The sequence below is a fragment of the Lepidochelys olivacea genome (genome assembly GCF_965140295.1).
Source record: "Lepidochelys olivacea isolate rLepOli2 genome assembly, chromosome: 21".
NCBI classification, from domain to species: Eukaryota; Metazoa; Chordata; order Testudines; family Cheloniidae; genus Lepidochelys; species Lepidochelys olivacea.
Window position 1 is genome coordinate 500197 of NC_140431.1, and position 24791 is coordinate 524987.

A 24791-nucleotide genomic window follows, 5' to 3' on the forward strand; every position below is an offset into this window, starting at 1 on the left:
AGTCATAGAAGCCAATGCGTAAACATATATATCTAAAAAAGGATAACTCCAAAATCTAATGGTAAATAAATGAATCAAGACTTTCTAAGAATATGCTACTTATATTTTTGTTTTTCCTTCCCTTAGCTGGCCGTTTGTTTCTTCAAGGTTTTCTATTAGCTTCTTAGTCTTTTCTTCTTTCTTTCTGTTATCCTAAACAAAGATGCATATAATCAATTATTTATTTTGAGTGAAATTCAATCTGTGCAGTGACAGATAGCACAAAGAAGTACATATGCTTTTATCTAGTCCTCTGCAAAGGGTGAATTTCACCATTTGTATTTTAAAGTGCAAAAATTGTGTTTCAAAATTAACTAACATCATGAAAATGGTCCTGTGTCATATTTTGATATACCATATGCTTTAATCACATTTTATTTTGAGTAAGAAGTGTCTTCCAAAAGAAGGTAAGTTTACTTCTCAACTTGCCTTATGAACTTCTTGTAGTTTCTTGAGCTCAGTGACAGTATCGCTTTTCTTTTGAGATATTTGTTCTTTTTCTAATAAAAGTTTACTGCAATTCATATTTAGTTCCTCATTCTGTATCCTATTAAAATAATTGGGAGATAAGAGGAATAATTTACTTGTATTCTCAAATTCCCTTTCAAATCAGATCATGACGAAGCTTCTTGAACACAGGGTAACTGAAACATTGCTGACTCACCACTGTACAGTTAGTTTTTGGTTATGTAAATCCCTGCACGCTGGCTGGATTAAGAGGTGGCAGATTTGCCTAAGAGTACAATTATTTTTCAGTGACTGTACAGAATGCAAATCTGTGTGCCCTCAGGCCCTGATTCTACTAACTGCTTAGCATGCTGACATAGCTGTACATTTAAAATGACTTTGAACTACCAAATTATGTACACAGCTAGAATATGTAACCATATGTTTTTATTGCTGTTATCTTTGTCCTCCTCCCACCATGTGTTACATACACTTAATATATCTTGTCTTAAAAAGCGAACATCATTCGGGGATGTATTTGCAGTAGGGATATCAAGCAACCATTTATTTAAATATATTTGAATGTTTTCTACATTTTCAAATATGCTGATTTCAATTGTAACACACAATACAGAGTGTACAGTGCTCACTTTACATTTTTTATTGCAAATATTTACATTGTAAAAAAATAGTATTTTCAATTCACCTGATACAAGTACTGTAGTGAAATCTCTATCATGAAAGTTGAACTTACAAATGCAGAATTATGTACAAAAAAAACCTGCATTCGAAAATAAAACAGTAAAACTTTAGAGCCCACACTTCCACTCAGCCCAACTTCTTGTTCAGCCAATTGCTCAGACAAACAAGTTTGTTTACATTTACAGGAGATAATCCTGCCCGCTTCTTGTTTAAAATATCACCTGAAAGTGAGAACAGATGTTCGCATGGCACTGTTGTAGCCACCACTGCAAGATATTTATGTGCCAGATGTGCTAAAGATTTGTATGTCCCATCACGCTTCAACCACCATTCCAGAGAACATGCATCCATGCTGATAATAGGCTCTGCTCAATAATGATCCAAAGCAGTGCAGACCGCTGCATGTTCACTTTACATCATCTGAGTCAGATACCACCAGCAGAAGGGTGATTTTCTTTTTTGGTGGTTCAGGTTCTGTAGTTTCCGCATTGGAGCGTTGCTCTTCTATGACTTCTGAAAGCATGCTCCACACCTCATCCTCTCAGATTTTGGAAGTACTTCAGATTCATAAACCTTGGGTCGAATGCTGTAGCTATCTCCTTCTTTAGAAATCTCACATTGGTACCTCCTTTGCATTTTGTCAAATCGGCAGTGAAAGTTTTCTTAAAACGAACATGTGCTGAGTCATCATACCAGACTGTTATAACATGAAATATATGGCAGAATGTGGGTTAAACAGAGCAGAAGACATACAATACTCCCACAAGGAGTTCAGTCTCAAATTTAATTAATGCATTATTTTTTAATGAGCATCAGCAGCATGTCCTCTGGAATGGTGGCCAAAGCATGGAATATTACACAAATGCTTAGCATATCTGGCACGTAAATTCCTTGCAATGCCAACTACAAAAATGCCATGTGAACGCCCATTCTCACTTTCTGGTGACATTGTAAATAAGAAGGGAGCACCATTATCTCCTATAAATGTAAACAAACTTGTTTGTCTTAGCGATTGGCTAAACAAGAAGTAGGACAGAGTGGACTTGTAGGCTCTAAAGTTTTACATTGTTTTTGTTTTTGAGTACAGTTATGTAACAAAAAAAATGTACATTTATAAGTTTCACTTTCATAATAAAGAGATTGTACTATAGTGCTTGTGTGAGGTGAACTGAAAAATACTATTTATTATTTTTACAGTGCAAATATTTGTAATCAAAAATATAAAGTGAGCACTATACACTTTGTATTCTGTGTTGTAAGTGAAATCAATATATTTGAAAATGTAGAAAACATCCAAAAATATTTAAATAAATGGTTGTTTGATAGGTTAGACATTAGGAAAAATTTCCTGATAGTAAGGGTAGTTAAGCATTGGAACAAATTATATAGGGATGTTGTGGAATCTCAGTCATTGGTGGTTTTTTAAGAACAGGTTAGACAAACACCTGTCAGGGATGGTCTAGAAAATACTTAGTCCTGCCTCAATGTAGTGGACTGGACTAGATGACCTATGAAGGTCCCTTCCAGTCCTCCATTTCTATGATTCGAAATAAGGCTATAAAATCATTGTGACAGGCAATGGATTCTTCTAGATATTTCTACACTGCACAGCTTGTGGAGCTCTGATCCTGACTGGGGCCTCAACCATAATACAAATAATAGAATAACAGGGTTGGAAGGGACCTCAGGAGGTCATCTAGTCCAACCCCCTGCTCAAAGCAGGACCAATCCCCAACTAAATCATCCCAGCCAGGGCTTTGTCAAGCCTGATCTTAAAAACCTCAAAGGAAGGAGATTCCAACACCTCCCTAGGTAACGCATTCCCGTGTTTCACCACCCTCCTAGTGAAAAAGGTTTTCCTAATATCCAACCTAAACCTCCCCCACTGCAACTTGAGACCATTACTCCTCCTTCTGTCATCTGCTACCACTGAGAACAGTCTGGATCCATCCTCTTTGGAACCCCCTTTCAGGTAGTTGAAAGCAGCTATCAAATCCCCCCTCACTCTTCTCTTCCGCTGACTAAACAATCCCAGTTCCCTCAGCCTCTCCTCATAAGTCATGTGTTCCAGTCCCCTAATCATTTTTGTTGCCCTCCGCTGGACCCTTTCCAATTTTTTTCACATCCTTCTTGTAGTGTGGGGCCCAAAACTGGACACAATACTCCAGATGAGGCCTCACCAATGTCGAATAGAGAGGAAAGATCACGTCCCTCAATCTGCTGGCAATGCCCCTATTTATACATCCCAAAATGCCATTGGCCTTCTTGGCAACAAGGGCACACTGTTGACTCATATCCAGCGTCTCATCCACTGTAACCCCTAGGTCCTTTTCTGCAGAACTGCTGTCTAGCCATTTGATCCCTAGTCTGTAGCGGTGTATGGGATTCTTGCGTCCTAAGTGCAGGACTCTGCACTTGTCCTTGTTGAACCTCATCAGATTTCTTTTGGCCCAATCCTCTAATTTGTCTAGGTCCCTCTGTATCCTATCCCTACCCTCCAGCGTATCTACCTCTCCTCCCAGTTTAGTGATTATACTAATAATCTCTCAGGTTATCTAAAGTGGGTCTCCAGCTGTAAATACTAATACTAGTATTAGTCTAATTTTAAAATGCACAGATAAATACAGTAACAGTGTTGGGGGGGGGGAGAGAAGAGGAAGGTGGTAGTCCATTCAACTTTTACATTACTGAAAAATACTCTGAGCAGAAGGGAAGGGAATTGAGGTATCAGCAACAATTGCACCTTGATTTCTCTTTTACAAACTTTTGACATTTGTTACAGCTTAAGCAGTTTTCCAGGGTTCTTCCTAAAGACAACCCCTTTTCATACGTAACGCTTCCCCCCTTTGTGCTCTGGTACCAATAAGAGGGAGAGACAGCAGAGACAAGTGTGAAGTGAGAGATGCACAGTAATTGCAAAGGGGTACAATGTAACAAAATAAACCTTACATTTTTCATTAGAAAACAAATCACAGAATTTAAATATGCATTAAAAGGAGCAACAACTTTAAAGGTAATGTAATTAAAAATAAAGTCATACATCTCTTTTTCAAGCTCTGCATTCAGTACTGTAATCTGTTTTAAACAATTTTGTTCATTTTCAACTGCACCAGTTAACCGTACTTCCAAATCACGTACTTCTTTCTGCAGAAAAAAATGTCACAAGTGCTTATGCATTTATAATATATAGTTTCTGAATACTGCTGCAAAGAAACAGACAACCCAAAACTTCATAAACCAATCTATGGACAGCTGTTAGTCAGATTACATTTATATAGCATTGTATGGACTACTATGATATTAAATGTTTGCGTTAAAATATTTCATATAGCTACACAAGACAAATCCTCTCCCTAGTGCATAGCCTGAGTAACCAGGTTGTAAGTGTTTTGTTTGAGTGCATAGATGGGCACATGCACTCCTCACAAACCCAATGGAAGTTTGGGAATACAAGGAATTCAGGATAGAGCCTTCAGTGAGGAATACATAAGATGTTATTAGGATGTATATGCAAGGGATGTGCTACAAAGAGGAGGGCAGAGCACACCCGCACATCCCTCCATTCCATCACCAATACAGAATCCCAGAGAAACAGGAATCCATAATAGTTGGAAAGGGCAGGTCATGGAATCCTTGTGGACAATACATGTCAAAGAAACAGTTACTGTAGGGTAACTAACCATTCTTTCTTCTCTGACAGACTGGCCACATGGATTCTCCTCTTGGTGACACTCAAACAGCTACCCATTTGCTTGGTTGATGCTAGTGGGAGTCCTACTTAGATAACGTCAGGAATCTTCCAACTGTGTGGACTAACAAGCTCTGAACAACATCATACTGAAAACTGGTACTCCTTTCATAAATGAGCTGTTTGAAAGACTGTTCTGCCAAGGTCTTTGCAAAGTTGGACTTCTGCAGAGCTTACAAGCTGTTAAGGATCTGGGAAGGAGACTACGTTCCATACCAGGGCTGGCCATGTCAAGCATCTGATCATGCCGTTTTGCATTGTGCAACACTCCCAGCAACCTTCCAGCATTTCTTTAATGACATCTTCAGGGACAAGCTGGACAATTTGTCATCATTTTTCTAGATGACATCCTCATTTTCTCTGAAAGTCAGTATCTTCATTTTCATCCCGTGTGCATTGTCTTGGAGAGACTCTGCCAGACCTCTATGCTAATCAAGAGCAACGTGAGTTTGATAAGGATATAATGGAATTGTTGGGATTTATTGTCTCACGCGAGGGACTCACCCTGGACCCCCATAAGGTGGCAACAATATCTGAGTGGGCCACTTCCAAGGATGTATGCAATGACTCCTGGGGTTCACCAATCTCTTCAGGCAATTTATTAAAAGGATTCTCTAACATTGGTTGCACCCATAACGGTGATCCTACGAACAGTGGCCTGGTTTGCCTCGTCCATAGAAGCTCAGTTGGCTTTTGATCAACTGAAATCGGCATTCACCTCAGCACTGATTCATGCAGATCCTACAAACCATTTATGATTGAGGCTGATGCCTCAAATTTTGCCACAGATGCAATACTATCTCAATACGTGGGCAGCTGCAACCAACTCCACCCCTGTACCTTTTATTCTCAGAAGCTAACCCTGGTGGGAAAAAAATGATATTTGGGATAAGGGGCTATTGGTTATTAAGTCAGCTTTCAAGGAATGATGACACCTCTAGAAGTAGCCCAGTTCCTGCTCAAAGTCCTGACAGACTACAAGAACTTGGAATACCTATGGATTGCTAGACTTTTTAACCATTGCCAGATCCACTGGTCTCTCTTCTTTTCTTACTTTGCCTCTGTTGTAAGTTATCACCTTGTGAGAAGAAATGGAAAGACAGATGCCCTCTCCCACAAAGACAAATATCTCAAAGCAGGCGATGAGTTCTCTGCCACCAGGCTCAAGATGTCCAGCTTTGTCAACAAGATTACTGACAACAGTCTGATGTTCTCCAATGACATGTTCACAATCCAGATCCAACAGAGCCTGAACGATGTGGGTACCCAACCTGACTCAGAGTTCTGACTACAAAATGGCCTCCTCTACCACAAGAGTTGTATTTCTGTTTTGGAGGGATAAGTTATGCTTTTGGATTACATTTGTTTTGACAGCCCAAACATCTGCAACTTCAGACAAGAGTTCCTGGAATACCCAAAAGGCATCCACTGTTGGCACCAGGGCCAGATTGATAGCCTCATCAGGTGAGGAAGAGAATTCCCTGGGCATTGAGGGAAACTGCAGCGTCTCCCTAGCCTGCCCTGTTGGCTCTCCCTCCTGCTCTTTCAATTCCAGTGAGGAAGCCCTCGCTATCATTGACAAACAGATAGCAAGATCTCCTCCTCATGGCGGCTTTTACCACAGGGAGTGACTCCAGGGCTGATGGGATGGCAGGCCCCAATATGGGCAATACAGCCATGGTGGCATCTCATATTGATACTGTCTAGGTTGTGGGTGGTCCATTCATTACCATCTTGCAGAGGGCCAGACACTGATTGTCCTTTGGGTATCTCCTAGGGTATCATTCCACATTCTCTGACGAGGAGTTGCTGTAGAAGCCAGGAGAGAAAAAGGAGAAAACCTTCTTCAGGAATGGTGGTGCCATCAGGTGTAGGTCCAGCAAGGATGGTGCTGGTACCAAGATTGGTGCTTGAGTCAATGTTGGGAGGCACAGTGAAAGTGAAACCATCAAACCTTGGTGCCTGAAATGATTTCTTAGTCAGTGTCATGGTCGGGGCTTGAAGGTATCTTGGTGCCAAAATAGATATAGGGGCCAAAGTCTCTCTGGCTTTCTTTGATATTGGTGCCCTGCCACTGTCTCTAGAACTGGAATGCCTCAGTAGTAGGTCTTTGAACTTAGAGTCCTCCTTCCAGGGAACCCATGATGTTCACTGAGGCAAATGCAGCTTCAAGCGCTCTGTGCTGGATTCAAAGTGTCCTGGGTCTCTCTCTTCCAGTGTCAGTGCCAAGGAGGTCAGCACTGATGTTCTTCTTCGAGTGCTTGTTCATGTCGATTCCAAACAGGTGTGTGCGTGTGCACGTGCACAGTAGCCAGAAGATTTTTCCCTTAGCAGCTGCCGTAGGGTCAGCCTGGGCGCCCCAGGAGTTACACCTTCATGGCGCCCAATATAGAGTGCTGTTGACCTGCCACCCCCTCCTTCTCACCACCAGTGATGGTAGCTGGAACTTCCCTGGCTCTTGCTCCGGCAAATGGCTTAGCAGCTTGACTCTCGTTGTATTCTTCTTGTTTAATCAGTTTAGTTTGTTACCTAGTTAATTAGTTGTAAGTTCCGTTACAGGGTTTTTTCCCCCAGGCTTCCCCCCATTTCTTGCCACACCGGGACATGCCGTGATTCCCGGGTTTCAAGACCTGCAAGGACTGAGCAAAATGCATGCCAGGGAGCAAAGTCAGTCCCCAGACTCCCGACACTTCGAGGTGCAGCGCTGCCTCGGTCCTCGTATTCCGATGCTTCCAAGTTGGAGTGGGACTCGTACCGCTCCGACTATAGTGGGAGCAGAAAGTCATCCTCCAGGCACCATAGGAGGTCCCGACAGTGGGCCTCTCAATGGCAAAACCCAGGTTGGTTGCCCTTCTGGACTCCATGGGCTTTCCTACAAGCTCAGGGTTGGAGCCAAGGCTCTCGCTCAGGTGCCACTTCAGTCATGTCTGCTACCTTTATCCCACCACGTCCAGTGTCTGAGCAACTACCTCTGGCATCTATGCCAGCATCTGAATCAACATTGCCGACGTCGGCACCAACATTGGCAGCCCCTTCGGCAGTGCCCTGGGCTCCAGAGGTGCCAGCGCTCAGGTCACGACGCCAACAGCGGCCTTGGCACTGACTGCGGCACTGGCTACAGCACCAGCCCGTACTAAGGCACCAACGCCGTCATCGACACTGCCTGCACCGATGTTGACAACCACCATGGTGCAGACACACTACTTGACAGTGCCTCCTGCACTGACCGGGGTGGGGGTGGGAGGGCGATGTCAACGCTGGTGCTCTTCTCGGCACCAAGACCAGACTATCAATCCCCACTGGCTCACAAGATCCCTCATGCAGGGATGGAAGGGAACAACCACCTCCCTTAGTGACCTCCTCCTCATCTTCCCCAGAAGAAGCACTCGCAGGCGCTACCATCGCCTCAGCCCTGGAAGACTCCAGGGTGTTGCAGCAACTGCTCTGCCAGGTCGCACAGGGTCTGGGCATTAAGGCGGAAGAAGTTACAGAAGATGCAGACTCTATGGCAGACATCCTGCCCCCTTCAGGCCCTTCCCATATCGCCTTACCGCTAATTAAGACCCTGACATGAACAACACATCTCAAAGAACAACAGTTATGAGAAGGTGAGTAACTGTTCTTTTGCAGTACTGGAGTACCCATCGGTGCCAGTGTCAACTTTCTTCCAACTCTTCTCCCTGCTGGAATCAGAAGTGTGCCGGGTTGCCAGGGCACTTGCAGAGGAGAGCCTCCTTAGTGCCTAACAGGACATATCTTCTCCTGGATTTTTAAATGTAATATATGTAATGTAAAAACTCATAAAAACATTTAAATGGTGATACTGGGTCAGACCAATGGTCTATCTAGCCCAGTATCCTGTCTTCCGACATTGGCCAGTGCCAGATGCTTCAGAAGAAATTAACAAAGCAGGGTAATTATGGAATAATCCATTCCGTCATCCAGTCCCAGCTTCTAGCAGTCAGAGAAAGATTTAGCAACACCTGGAACATGGCATTGCATCTCTGACCATTTTGGCTGATAGCCACTGATGGACCTATCCTCCACGAACTTATCTAATTCTTTTTTTAACCTGATTATACTTTTGACCTTCACAAAATCCACTAGCAATGAGTTCCAGAGGTTGACTGTGCATTGTGTGAAGAAGTACTTCCTTATTTTTATTTTAAACCTGTTATTAATTTCATTGCATGCACAATAATTTCTGCAAGTCACTAATAAGGATATTCGAGCGCATTATATCAATAAGATATTTCTGAGAAAAAAGTCACCCTTTCTACAGACCTCTCTGATTTGAAGACTATCCTTCATCTCTTTTTCTCTCTCTTGTAGTTTCACAATAGTGATCTCAAGATGTTTCTTTTCAGATAAAAGTCCTTGAACTTGTTCCTGTTTAAGAACATTGAGCTCAAAATTTACAAAAATAGGGCTTGCACATATAAAGAATAAGCTTAATTGGCTAAATTCAGCCCTGGCATACATGGGCATATTTTTAAATATAATTTCTAATTACACAACCAAGTGTAGGACCATAAGTAACATTGTATAATAAATACATATACATTGCAACCAAGTTAGACTGCATTAATGATTTGGGGAATTTGTCGATGTAGATTTATTAATTCTAGTTGATATTATAAAGTTGTTCTTATGAAACTGTTGTATCACGGATTGTGGATGTGGCATCCACCATTTTCTGCCAGACCAGGAGCAATAGTCATTCATTAAACCTAAAACTGTTGCCTATTAAGGTGGAAACACCTTGGGCCAACACGTTGGCAGAGGCTGGGAAAAGCTAGTCCCTACATCTCCTCTCAAGAGAGGGGGAGTGGAAAATCCCCAGTAGCAAAGGATTGTTGGTGGCCCGTATAACATGAGTGACAGGCTCACTGAGACAAACAGGAAACTTTGACAGCAATGAGGAAGAAATCGACTTGCCTTCACCGGGGGAGGGGAGGGAGGAGCTGGGAGGGTCCAGTTTAACTGTGGAACCAGCCAAGATCAGAGCAAGTTAGCTGACCTAGAAAGGCTCTGTAGTGACAGAAGGATCCCAGACACCCCAGAGGAATCTGCCCAAGCCCAAAAAAATCTTCAAAGTGGTAACAAAATTGAGGCAAGGAAAACACAAATTCGTGTGTTTATTATTTCATCTAAATCTGCCTCTCTCTCATATGCTGTTACGTAAAGAGTAAATGTTGTAGAATCCTGTAAAAAATCTGTTTGATGGCTTTCACTATCACATGTCCCTGAAGGGTTAAACACAGAAGGCTAACACATTCAATAGGATTCTAGGAAACAAACAAGAGCTGCTCGGGAGGCTTGCAGGAGATGGCACTAGAATCATAGAATATCAGGGTTGGAAGGGACCCCTGAAGGTCATCTAGTCCAACCCCCTGCTCAAAGCAGGACCAATTCCCAGTTAAATCATCCCAGCCAGGGCTTTGTCAAGCCTGACCTTAAAAACCTCTAAGGAAGGAGATTCTACCACCTCCCTAGGTAACGCATTCCAGTGTTTCACCACCCTCTTAGTGAAAAAGTTTTTCCTAATATCCAATCTAAACCTCCCCCACTGCAACTTGAGACCATTACTCCTCCTTCTGTCATCTGCTACCATTGAGAACAGTCTAGAGCCATCCTCTTTGGAACCCCCTTTCAGGTAGTTGAAAGCAGCTATCAAATCCCCCCTCATTCTTCTCTGCTGCAGGCTAAACAATCCCAGCTCCCTCAGCCTCTCCTCATAAGTCATGTGTTCTAGACCCCTAATCATTTTTGTTGCTCTTCGCTGGACTCTCTCCAATTTATCCACATCCTTCTTGTAGTGTGGGGCCCAAAACTGGACACAGTACTCCAGATGAGGCCTCACCAATGTTGAATAAAGGGGAACGATCACGTCCCTCGATCTGCTCGCTATGCCCCTACTTATACATCCCAAAATGCCATTGGCCTTCTTGCCAACAAGGGCACACTGCTGACTCATATCCAGCTTCTCGTCCACTGTCACCCCTAGGTCCTTTTCCGCAGAACTGCTGCCTAGCCATTCGGTCCCTAGTCTGTAGCGGTGCATTGGGTTCTTCCGTCCTAAGTGCAGGACCCTACACTTATCCTTATTGAACCTCATCAGATTTCTTTTGGCCCAATCCTCCAATTTGTCTAGGTCCTTCTGTATCCTATCCCTCCTTTCCAGCGTATCTACCACTCCTCCCAGTTTAGTATCATCCGCAAATTTGCTGAGAGTGCAATCCACACCATCCTCCAGATCATTTATGAAGATATTGAACAAAACCGGCCCCAGGACCGACCCTTGGGGCACTCCACTTGATACCGGCTGCCAACTAGACATGGAGCCATTGATCACTACCCGTTGAAACTATCCTAGTTTCAGGAGATATGCATTTGGACCATAGCATCCCCACTGCCAAGAGTTGTCAGACACAAGATCTGCACTTGGAGTGTATGCCTAAAGGCCCAAAGCCAGGGACAATGCTAACCACCACCCAGCCCCAGCAAGCTAAGGGCACGTGGGGTTCAGCATTTACATCCCCTCACTGCAGTGTGTCAAGTGCCTAGCACGGGAAGCTTAACCAGATCTGTAACAGGGAGTCAGTGCTGCCCGAATCTAGGATTCACAGGGCCTGGAGTTGGCCCTAGGGTGACCAGGTAGCAAGTGTGACAAGTCAGGGCACTTTGGGAGGGCTTGGTGTGTGTGTGTGCATATAAAAGACAAAACTCCTAATATTGGGACGGTCCTGATAGTATTGGGAAGCCTCGTCACCCTAGTTGGCCCCTCGGCCTGTTCTAAGGGGAAGAACGCTCCCCACCTGATCGAATGATGTGGGATACAACTCCAGTGAGGGAACTGTGGCAACTAGGGCCCTGAATCCTTTGTATAGCTTCAGACCCTTGAAGGTTTTGTCTATAAAGGGGCACTTGCACTGCCCCAACAGGCACTGCTATCTATAGTTTGCCAACCTCTGCAAGCTGGGCGTGTGCATCACTATAAATGGGAATCTTATGTACTGGCGATTCTCAAAGAAAAGCATCTTCCCTTGGGTGGTGGTGGGGGAAATCTATAAACAAAAAAATCTATAACTTTTGAAATAGCTAGTTCAAGAGGTAACAAATAAAATGAAATTTTAAGTACAATTAACAAGAAAAACCACATGGTCTAACCTTAAACTCTAAGTGGTCAGAGTCCCTAATTTCTCTCTCTTTTATTAATATCGTTTTTTCTGATTGTTCACACACTAACTGCTGCTCCAAATCTTTTTGAAGTTTTACTGACCTCTCCTAAACAGTAAAGGAAAATGTTTTAACATGTATCTTACAGTAAGCTGAGAAGATTTATTAAATATGGGTTATTTTCAGTCATATTTTTATACAACAAAGAATACATACTACTCCCTCTCCCCCATCCTGCCCCACTCAATGTCAATGCTAGAAGTGCCTCCTATCCCATGCCTGGGTAAACCCCACAGATGACGGAACGCAAAGGGGACCATGAAATCCACTATGAACCATACTATGCCAATCTAATAAAAGTGAAGAGTACTCAGATAATACAGTCATAGGCACCAGTATAAGACTCTACTGGATTTAAGGAATTCATATTGGCAGTGTCACAGGGTGACTGGCCCCTTGTAAGAAGGGATGGGGCCAGCTCCACCAATGCCCTAATTAATTAGCTCCTTCCCAGCCTGAGGGGATGATAATAAGAGAATTGGCTGACACTTAATGGACACATGGGCCTTAGAAAAGAGCTGAGGGCTGGCTGGCAAGGCAAGAGGCCAGGTACTCCAGGGGAACCAACCTGGGGAACAGTGCTCTGTACCAGAGAGACGCAAAAGTAGCCCAGAAAGCAGCAGAGAAGAGTGTTCAGAAAATACGCTGAAGAGAAACCCATGAAGGGCAGAAAACAACATTTTTGTTTGTATGGACTTTTAGTAGGACTTGTGCTACCCCAGAAGGTGTTGTTTGTGACTTGATCAGAGGGCCAAGCCACATCTCCAGCACCAACTTGCGTATGTAGAGTTTAAAGAGGCTCTGAAGAAGAGGGAAACGGAGGCAAAGTACTACAGAGCTACCCCGGGCAGGCAAGGGGTGCTGCCGAACAGACACACTCTGTTAGAGGGTCAGCACTAATTCCTGAAGGTATGTGTCATTCCCGTCCATGATGATTCACTGGGGAAAAGATTGATAGAACTGCAATTCCTTGTTATGCCTGACATACAGGAAAAAATAATGCCTCGTAGGGAGAAAATGCAATTCCATTGAAGTATTTCCAATGGGAAATTCAAAAGTGTCTGTAAACACCCACAAAAGGCTCACGCCACTTCCCGCAACCCCACAACATGTCTGTAAAAATGGGAAAAGTATACAGGATACCCTAGTGTGAGCACTTTGATGAAAGACTGTCTATGCTTCAAGCTGGAAGGTGTAAATTCCAGCTTGAGGAGACATATACACTTTAGCTATGATCATGCTAACATGCTAAAAATAGAAGGCAGCCATGACAGTGCAAGCAGCTAGTTGCCTTGAATATATAGCTGGCCTCTTGGAAAGGTAAGTAGTTGGAGTGGCTAGCGCCACCTGCTGCTCATGCCACTGCAGCTACACTCTATTTGTATCACATTAGCTTGATTAGAAAAAGCATGAGTATACCTCGAGTTGAAATTTATACTTTCCAGCTCAAAATGTAGACATGCTCTTTGTTAAACATAACATTCTCAAAAATCTATAGCACTTTGTGTGAAGTTAGAAGTTTAACAATCCATACTGAACACCAAAATAGACAGTCGCTCTAAAAGAGCTTACATTCTAGTTTTACAAACTAAAAGTTACAGAAAAAACAGACCACACTGGGAATCCCAGAAGGTGGCATTAAAAATATTTTTTTAATTATTATTGGAACTCATTTCACACTTCAGCCTCAAATGTAATGTCAGAGGAGTTCAACAGGGGTAGGAGTTTGCAGACATCATGGAAGAAATTAGTATTTAGAAAGGTATCTGAATGAAGACAGGGTGAATGCTTGGCATACCAAGGCAAGGTCATCCCATCCATAGGAGATGGCATGCGAAAGGATGGAAGTGCAGAAGAAAATGAATAAGGCATCAAGGCTCATTTCATAGCCATACACAGGAAACAAACATAAGAGATGAAGTCCAAGACGTAGGCTGTGGTGGAGTCGAGGAAGGCCCAGGCAAAGGAGAACCAGAAGTAGTATTCAGAGACTTCAAAAGAGATGAGTGAAATAGTCTAAATCAGTGGTTCTCAAACTAGGGGTGCCGCTTGTTCAGGGAAAGCCCCTGGCGGGCCGGGCCGGTTTGTTTACCTGCCGCGTCCGCAGGTTTGGCCGATCACGGCTCCCACTGGCTGCGGTTCGCCGCTCCAGGCCAATGGGGGCTGCGGGAAATGGCGCGGGCCAAGGGATGTGCTGGCCGCCCTTCCTGCAGCCCCCATTGGCCTGGAGCGGCGAACCGCGGCCAGTGGGAGCCGTGATCGGCCAAACTTGCGGACGCGGCAGGTAAACAAACTGGCCCGGCTCGCCAGGGGCTTTCCCTGAACAAGCGGCACCCCTAGTTTAAGAACCACTGGACTAAATGATCGGTTAGAAAGTTAAGTTTAGTGGCAGCTTTTGAATAGATTGGAGATGGTTGATATGGGTCCCCAGGAAGCCTCTAGAAGGGACGCTGGACCCCAAATGAAAAATAAATGTCTTTAGACTATTAACATCTAGGACAATTTATATTTACCAAGGCTTCTGTCAGATCTTCAAGTTGTATTTCTTTGTCACTTTTTAGTTTGGACATCTCTTCTACAGCAAATACAATGTAAAGATATAATACAAAATGGATACAATTCTCTATATTAATATATTATCAACATTGTTTGCTCCCTCAAAAGCCTTTTAGGCCCTAATTCAATAAAGTACTTAATTTTGTACTAATTAGTAGCTTTATTGACTTCATTGGCACTGCATGTGCTCAAAATTACAAAATATACTGAAGTATCTTGCTGAATCAGGGCCAAACATATTGCCTTTTTATTTTTAGTTTCAAGTCATGAATGAAAATTAATTTATATTTTACCACTGAACATATTTTTCTATGGAGTTAAAAAAGACATTGGCCCAAATCCAGAAATCTTGACTCAAAGCTATATTCTGCTCTAAATTATATATTGGTAACATGACCTAATTGAAAGCTGAGCTGGACAAATATTTCAAAGAAGGATTCGTGAACATATATTGCAATAAAAATTAAATCATTCACTTCAATGGTATTCACAACCCTTCTTAGGTTTTCCACAAACACATCTATAAGTGAATTGTTGTTTGCAAGAATGTACAGAGAAAGCTAGTTTTAGAATACATATGCAAATGTCTGCTTGCACAAACATTTGGACCGCAAGTATTTACATGGCTATCCTGAAATCTCACTGATTTCCCTCCTCCTGTTTAATAAAAGTTGCAGCTATTCAATCAGGAAGTAAATTCCATAGTACTGTTTTTTAGACACCAATCACATACCACAAATAATGATTGCTAATATTCAAGACAAACAGTTCACAAAATACCTTTTGGCTGAAATATTTTTGCATAAGGCAATTATGAAAAAAAATTATATATATTATTTATAAGACTATGAAAGTAGTGAACATCTTAGGGCCAGCATTCCGGATCAGTTCAAACTCTGCTTCACAAGGGATCTGGGAAAAGGGAGAAAAGGCAGTTTATGTTGTCATCTTTCTACTTCCTCAATCCTGGAACTGATCCTCAGTATAATTTAGAGCAGTCTAAAAAAAGACAGGCACTCATCAACATTACACGTCCAGAGGATCTCTCCACATTGATCATATACACACTACACTATGAATCAAAATACAAGACACTGGAGTGGGTATTATACAGATAATACCAACCTTCTCAAAGAACTAATACTGATATTTTTACCTGTAACCAGCTCTTGCAAAAAAATTCATTCCTTTTTCAGCAAATCTTACCCAGTTCAACAGATTTATTTTGGAGCTTTGAGGCAAGTATTTCTGACTCTTCTTCAAGTTTCTTCAACCTATTTAAAAGCATAATAAAAAACAATATTTTTCCGTGTAGGATTTAAACTAGAAAAGTAAGTCATATTTCTGTTGGAAATACAATATGTCTATCTGCCTGCTAACAAGCAGGTAGGTAAATATATTACACATATAGGAAAGTAAGCTATGAGAAATTTAAGTACCAAACATTCTATCAACATGTTGCTTGAATAGCAGGCATAATAAAATTAGTTAAAAATAAATTGATAAAAAGATACATTCCCAAAATGTAGATTTTTTTTAAAGTAAATGTTACATTTTTTCAAAAACATCATGTCCAGATTTTACCCTTAGACCACTATGAATCTGGAGTAATCATAGAAAAGTCAGTGCAGTTACTCCAGATTTACACCAATTTATGTGAGAGCCAGTTTTAGCTTCATATCCCCTGAATTTCTCATAACTTCTACTAGTGACATGACATTACAGTGCAATGCAGTCTATCTCCTGAAAAACTCCATTACAAGAACTGAATAAAATACCCACTTTATAGATCAATTTCTAGTTTTGCTGAGATTAATTTTGATTACCATCAATTACTTCTTGCAAAAAACCCCAAACATTTTAATGACAAATGAAATGAAAGAACATTAAGTAGCACTAAACAGTAATACTATTATATACCCACTGAATGTCCATATCACTACATTTATTATTATTGAACACTTCTATTACAGTACTGCCTACAGGTCCCAACTGAGATTAGGGCCACACTGTGCTAAACACAACACACACACAGTAAGAGGGGGAAAAAAACGGTCCTAAAAAGCTCACAGTTCAGAAAAAAAAACCCAAAGGATGTGGGAAAGTAAGGATGATACTTTACAGGTAGAAAACTGAGGCACAGAGATTAGGTAGTTTACTCAAGGTCACACAGAAAGATCTGGGAACTGAACACTGTTTAGTGCCTTAAATCGCAAGATCATCCTTTCACTCTAAATATAAAAACTTTTTTAACCTATTTTGTTCTCTTTTCAGCAACTCTTTCAAATTAGAAACAGCAATTTCAAATTCTTCAGCCACTGATGCATGCAAAGCCCTAGTTTCTTTAAGTTCTTCCATTTGTGCTTCTTTTTCTACAGTGACTTCAATTAAGGTTTTCATTGCAGTCCGTAATTCGTTTTCTAAACTCTTCTGAGCAGTCTAAATAGAAAAGTGTAAAAAAATAAAATTTGTTGTAAATATGTGTAAGACATTACCCGCCATATTCTTCATGGAAATATGGATATGACATATCTGAAATGTACTTTATACAAGATGGCTCATGTAAGGTGTCACCGGGAAGGTTATGATTTATTGAATGTGTTTATCCAATTTGTATGCATGTATTATTTTTGTATCTGAAGCTGGGAATATTGACCATGTCTCTGTATTTCAAATGTGCTACATTGGATGAGGCCAAATAATGTTAGTGGCTTACTGAAGACAATGCACACAATCATAAAGGTTACCTCAGGAACTGTGTGCAGCAGAAACCTCTCAGAGATAGCTCTACACAATGGGAACTGTTTGACCCAGGTCACAACAAAAAAGCTTTCCAGCAAGTGGGGGGGGGGAGATAAAAGAGGGACAATGACAACATGAGTGACCTCACTCTCCCTACAACAACACACCTGAAAACACCTGAGGAACAAAGACTGAACTGTGGAAAGTGCTGGTCCCAGGCTGTAAGGATTTTTAGCTTGTGTAAGAAAACCTGCGAAAACCAAGGCAACTTGTGCCTTAAGAATCTGCCAGCCTGTTTTTCACTCAGGGTGAGAATTTGCTAATTTGTATCCTACCTATCTAGTGTGTTAAGCTCAGTTTGCTAAGGTAATCTGCTTTGTTCCATTTGCTATTCCTTTAACTACTTAAAAATCTACCTTTTGTACTTAATAAACTTATTTTGTTTATTATTAAACCCAGTTTATGTAATTTCTAAGCAGGGGGGAAGAAGTTGTGCACATCTCTCTTCACATTGAGGAAGAGGGCGGATTTTTATGAGCTTGCGCTGTGCAGATTTTTCTAAACAGTGCAAGACAGTATTATTTTGGGTTTATCTCCCAAAAGGGGTGTGGACGTGAGTGCTGGGGGAGTCCTCTCACACAGAGCTGACTTCAGTTTGGCTGTAGCTGGGTGTGGCGCGACCTGTATGTGTGTGCTGCAAGAGGCCGGGGAGCTAATTCAGCAAAACAGGGAGTGGGAAGCCAGGCTGGCGAAGAAGGAGAGGCTCAGTGAAATCCCCGTACGTTAGGCGACATCCCAGAAGGGGGATCCAACTCGTCACGATGTATAGTAGCAAGCAATTACAATTCATGGTTCAGATGAAAAGTACTGACAGTTGTTTCTACAAATTACACATCTACCTTATTTATATTACATTTTGATTTGAAAAAAAAGTTAGAGCAAGTCATACCTCTGTTTTTTGCAGCAAAACTTTAGCTTCTTCCAGTTCTCCCATCAAATGTTCCTGTTTGCTCTGTGATTCTTTTAACATTTCTTTTTGTTGTTCTAAATGACAATTGTTACAGATAAGATATACACTAATGTTTCTAAACATTATGTCATGTACCAAACAAATTTGACGGTACTCTACAATAATTTGTACAATATATGCCACTTAAATAATTTATCTCTCTCAATAGTTTAAGAGAGAGACATGAGAGAGCACTGCATACATATCACTTTTCATTATGTAAATAGAAAATACACGGAGTACTTAATAAATAGATATTATTTATAAAGTTTAATTAAATGTACCCATCCTAGGCACAACATGGTATATATAAAAAAAATATAAAAAACTTACAGCCTTCCAAAATAAATAATTATTCCTCATCTACTCAATGAATTAGGACTCTCTCCACAATTTTACAAAGCAAAGGAAACAGAAATAACTTAATTACTGATAAAATGATATAATTTTATGTGTCAAAATCACTGAAAACATACCACTATTTTTAAGAAGTATTTAATTTAATTAAAAGTGGCTGATTAACAGTTAAGAAGACTAAGTCCTTTCTTTGCCCTTTGCAAGTTTCACTCAAAACACTCATTGACATGTCTCAACCATGAAATGGAAGGCCCCTTCTAAAAGCAGTTCAATGTCCAACTCCATTCAATCCTCTGCCTTTTGCCTGCCTACAAGGATGTCAACTCTAATGCCATCTGTAAAGGTATTTTTTGGAGATGTGGAAACATGTCCAATAGAGAAAAGAGTGAAAACACCATTTATTTCATTGGCTGCTGAACAACTGCTGGAAACTAACAACTTTCAATAACCAGTAACCTAGGGTGGTCTACACACAAAAATTGTACGCTTTTAGCTATATTGAGATAGTTAAAATGGAACTCCTCCCACAGTGTGGACATAGTTATACCAGTATAACTTATTCCTACAAGGGAATAAGCTATATTGGTATAACAGTGTCCACAGCAGCATTAAAAAAAAAAATCACACCCCCAAAACAAATGCTTACATTGGTACAAAAATTGCGTGTCCATTATACCGCTACAAAAACTGCTGGCGTATCGAGACAAAAACAGTCTACCATGCTGACCAACATTGTGTCTGAATGTTCTTGTTTTCTCTCTCTCTCTCTCATCAATCTGTCTGTATCCATCTGTTGTCTCATTTTATACTTAGATTATGAACTTTTGGGAGCAGAGACTATCTTTTCTTTTGTTTGTACAGCACTTAGCACAATAGGGTCCTGGTCCATGACTGGGGCTCTTAGGCAATACAATAATAATAATAATAAATAATTGTAGACCAGACCCTAGAAATAAAAGTTTGAACATACTGTTATGGCATAAGGTGCTAACGGTTTGTCCATTAGGGTGTCACTGATCTATAAGCACCCAGATACTGGTTAAAGAGATTGTGTGGATTAAAGCACTGGTCTGTCTGGCAGTTACAGCTTTGAGACTCCTTTGTACTGAGAAGCAGGTGAACAATGCCAAGGCTCACTTTTCCAGGCCATGTGGTCTCAGTGAGTAGCCTTGGACTAAGGGTTTCACAGGTGTGGAAAAAAAGGACACAGGAATTGTTTAAAAGAAGCTGGGTTTGTTAGCAATTTGAGACCCTCCCTGGAGAGCAAGACAACTGCTTCTTAGGACTGCGACAGGGGCACCTTACCTGAGGTTTCTACAAAAGGTATCTGCTTATCCGAAGTTTGTTACCAACTCCATTCAACCCCTAACTGCACTTGTGTATATTTTATAAACAAATCACACTAACAAAATACCCAATTCCATTTCACCCAATTTCTGCTTCAAAACAGGAAAGTGATCTGCAAGTCCCCAAATTCCACCAGTGCTCAGCAAAAGAATAACACCACCATGATCAATCTCTAGCTTTTCTGTCTCTTGCACTATTACAAATAATGCTATTTGGATTATAGCAATTAAAATTCTTACTTGTTGCTTCTTCTAAATCAATAATCTTATCCCTTGACTCCTGCAACTGAATTGTGAGGTCTCTCATTTTATTGTCTTTTTCACCACTTTGTACAGTCAGAACCGATAGCTAATGAAGTGAAGAGCAATTACAATATATAAATAACAAGGTCTAGAAAAGACTACTAACTTCATATTGTTTTCACATTTGTACATTATATGCAGGATTAGGATTTCATTGAATAACTGCAGAAAAATGAATACAGCTCAAGAAAAAAGTACGGCGGCATTAACCAAATGTCCATAAAAAAAGGCACTGCAGTCTGGAGACAGCAGATCTGCCATCAAAACTAGACTGTAAGTTCCAACAGGATGGAGGTGTAGAAACTTATATTTAGGGAGAATGGAGTATCCATTCAGACTCAAGTAGTCTCTTGATGTCATTTCCTACACTTACACCAGTGCCTGGTCAGACTGATTGCCACCTCCTCAGATTCATTCTCCCCATGAACCAACAGGTCCATCTTCTGACCCTTCTCAAATTAAAAAAATTAAAGAAATAAAACCTTCTTTCCACACTATTGATTATACTCCTAATACCACCACCACACGGTTCCACAACTTGCCCACCTTTCTTGGCTCCCTTAATACCATGACAATACCCTATTCCCTCTCCTAGTCTCAGTATTCCTCCAGTCAGTCGCTGGTCTGATCTGTTTCCTGATCCTTCCTCCCAGCTTCTACATCATTCTCTTTCCCCCATCTCTTCTTCACCAGCAGATGTGGAATGAACCTTGCTCAAATACAAAGACTGTCAGAACTCTGTATTTCTTTTATGGTGCTTTGTGGGGAAAAAAATAATGGCATATAACTCCCATTAACATTTTAATTCAAACAACATAAAGCAAGAAGCACTCAATTTAAATATCACTTATAATAATAATTTTCATCCTTCAAAAGTACAAAATCTTTTACAGACAACAAAGCACCTTTTTAAGAACTATTCTGTTTTTTTCTGCACTCCAACTAAATTAGTCAACAACAATAAAATCAGTTGATATTTTTGCTCCATATAATGCAAATTATATTTCCAAATAAAAATGTACAAAATGGACTTTACATTAAACAAACCTGCTTTTCCTTGACATCTGTTTCCATTTTGTATTCTTTTTCAAGCTGTTCTACTTTTTCTGCTGCTTCTTTTACTTCAGAAATAAAATGTAAATACTTAGTACTTAAACTAAACATACTTCAAGAAATCAAATATAACTGTCATTTTAGAATATATGTATATTTATATAGCTTTGTCATTATAGATTTACTGCTGAGGTATGTTTGAAGCTATGAACTATTCAGAGAAAATATTTTTTGCAATGTCTCTTCACATATTTATTCCAATATTATGTAAAATGGGAAGTCAATGAGAATTTCATGTATAGAAATGATGCCAGGCTGATCACTTGAGTGTAAATAAGCAAATAATGAGCCCAATGTTTTTGCTGGTATAAACCAGTGCAGCTTCATCATATATCAAGAAGGCAACTACAGAAAACAAGCAGTGCCACTGTGGGCTGGGCTCCATAAGAAGAAAAACAGTGTCTGCAAAATTCCTATGGTGATAGGTACTAATACAAAACCCTAAAACAGAGGCAAAACAAGAACAAAGCTGACTGGAAAATAAATGTATGCAGTGTTGTTGTATCCATGTTGGTCCCAGGATATTAGAGAGACAAGGTGGGTGAGGCAATATCTTTTATTGGAGCAACTTCTGTTGGTGAGAGAGAGAGAAGATTTTTAGAGCTACACAGAACTCTTCAGGTTTGGACAATGCACTATATACCCCAATAACAACTAAGTGGGTGAAACAAGACAATCACTATACTCTCAAATGAACTCTCACAGAAAAATGATAAAAGACAAAAAACACAGTATCATAGAATCATAGGACTGGAAGGGACCTCAAGAGGTCATCTAGTCCAGTACCCTGCACTCATAGCAGGACTAAGTATTATCTAGACCATCCCAGACAGGTGTTTGCCTATCACTTGTGTGTGAACACTTTTCACAAAGCGATTACTTTATATCTGGCCTTTAAGTCCTTAGCCTCATTGGAAACATGCCTAACACCTTCAAAGAACGAACCTAAGAGCTTAAATTCAGAATTTTGCTAGATTCTAAAAATCATGGACTGAACAGAGACACTGGATTTATGGCTTATCACAACAATCTATAAAGTACTTACCCACCCAATAACTGGGTTGGTGTTAACAGGCACTTCAACTTCAATGGTCCCTTGAGATGTATGTTAACTTCTTATGCTAAACAATCTGTCACAGCTTGTAATTAGATGAACCTGTGACTCTGAGTACTCTACTCAGACATGAAGAGGAGCTCTGTGCAGCTTGAAAGCTTGTCTCTCTCACCAACAGAATAAAAGCTATTACCTCACGTACCCTATCTCTCAGGTGAATAAATGTTATTTTCAAGCTTTTAGAGCAGTGTTTCTCAACCTGCGGCCTGCTTGCAGCCCAATCAGCACAGAGCTATGGTCCACGCGACATCCTCAGAGCCACAGAGGTACTACTGGATGCGGCCCACAATGGTAAATAGGTTGAGAACCACTGTTTTAGAGTATTACAGATATACAGGTTCCAAACCTACTCCCACTAAGGGTATGTCTACACTACGGAATAAGGTTGAATTTATAGAAGTTGGTTTTTTAGAAATCGGTTTTATATATTCGAGTGTGTGTGTCCCCACAGAAAATGCTCTAAGTGCATTAAGAAAAGGAGTACTTGTGGCACCTTAGAGACTAACCAATTTATTTGAGCATTAAATGCATTAAGTGCATTAACTCGGCGGAGTGCTTCCACAGTACCGAGGCTAGAGTCGACTTCCGGAGCGTTGCACTGTGGATAGCTATCCCACAGTTCCCGCAGTCTCTGCTGACCATTGGAATTCTGGGTTGAGATCCCAATGCCTGATGGGGCTAAAACATTGTCACGGGTGGTTCTGGGTGCATATCGTCAGGCCCCCGTTCCCTCCCTCCCTCCGTGAAAGCAAGAGCAGACAATCGTTTCGCGCCTTTTTTCCTGAGTTACCTATGCAGACGCCATACCACGGCAAGCATGGAGCCCGCTCAGGTAACCGTCACCCTATGTCTCCTGGGTGCTGGCAGATGCGGTACGGCTTTGCTACACAGTAGCAGCCACCCGTTGCCTTGTGGCAGCAGATGGTACGGTACGACTGGTAGCCGTCATCATCATGTCCGAGGTGCTCCTGGCCACATCGGCTGGGAGCGCGTGGACAGACATGGGCGCAGGGACTTAATTTAGAGTGACTTGACCAGGTCATTCTCTTTAGTCCTGCAGTCAGTCCTATTGAACCGTCTTATGGTGAGCAGGCAGGCGATACGGATTGCTAGCAGTCATACTGTACCATCTTCTGCCGAGCAGCCATGAGATGTGGATGGCATGCAGTCCTTCTGCACCGTCTGCTGCCAGCCAAAGATGTAAAAGATAGGTGGAGTGGATCAAAACAAGAAATAGACCAGATTTGTTTTGTACTCATTTGCCTCCTCCCCCGTCTAGGGGACTCATTCTTCTAGGTCACACTGCAGTCACTCACAGAGAAGGTGCAACGAGGTAAATCTAGCCATGTATCAATCAGAGGCCAGGCTAACCTTCTTGTTCCAATAAGAACGATAACTTAGGTGCACCATTTCTTATTGGAACCCTCCGTGAAGTCCTGCCTGAAATACTCCTTGATGTAAAGACACCCCCTTTGTTAATTTTAGCTCCCTGAAGCCAACCCTGTAAGCCGTGTCCTTAGTCGCCTCTCCTTGCGTCAGAGCAATGGCAAACAATTGGGCATCTGAGAGTGCTGTCCAGAGCAGTCACAATGGAGCACTCTGATGGGGCTAAAACATTGTTGCGGGTGGTTCTGGGTACATATCGTCAGGCCCCCGTTCCCTCCCTCCCTCCGTGAAAGCAAGGGCAGACAATCGTTTCGCGCCTTTTTTCCTGAGTTACCTGTGCAGACGCCATACCACGGCAAGCATGGAGCCCGCTCAGGTAACCGTCACCCTATGTCTCCTGGGTGCTGGCAGACGTGGTACGGCTTTGCTACACACTAGCAGCAACCCATTGCCTTCTGGCAGCAGACGGTGCAGTATGACTGGTAGTCATCCTCGTCGTGTCCGAGGTGCTCCTGGCCACGTCGGCCGGGAGCGCCTGGGCAGACATGGGCGAAGGGACTAAATTTGGAGTGACTTGACCAGGTCATTCTCTTTAGTCCTGCAGTCAGACCTATTGAACCGTCTTATGGTGAGCAGGCAGGCGATATGGATTGCTAGCAGTCGTACTGTACCATCTTCTGCCAGGCAGGC

The 24791-nt window shown here is 41.6% G+C and overlaps 1 protein-coding gene across 1 annotated transcript in view; it reads right to left on the reverse strand.

Moving 5' to 3' along the window:
* Window positions 1-24791, reverse strand: part of SYCP1 (synaptonemal complex protein 1) — a gene marked incomplete at its 5' end in the record, with an annotated part of 74375 nt that overhangs the window by 35637 nt on the left and 13947 nt on the right. The window contains 10 exons of the mRNA XM_084611183.1: window positions 122-192; window positions 469-586; window positions 4229-4332; window positions 9221-9325; window positions 14689-14750; window positions 15938-16005; window positions 16986-17170; window positions 18423-18517; window positions 20426-20534; window positions 21536-21609. Coding sequence (XP_084467309.1) covers window positions 122-192; window positions 469-586; window positions 4229-4332; window positions 9221-9325; window positions 14689-14750; window positions 15938-16005; window positions 16986-17170; window positions 18423-18517; window positions 20426-20534; window positions 21536-21609 — 991 coding nt within the window. The remainder of the gene's footprint in view (window positions 1-121; window positions 193-468; window positions 587-4228; window positions 4333-9220; window positions 9326-14688; window positions 14751-15937; window positions 16006-16985; window positions 17171-18422; window positions 18518-20425; window positions 20535-21535; window positions 21610-24791) is intronic.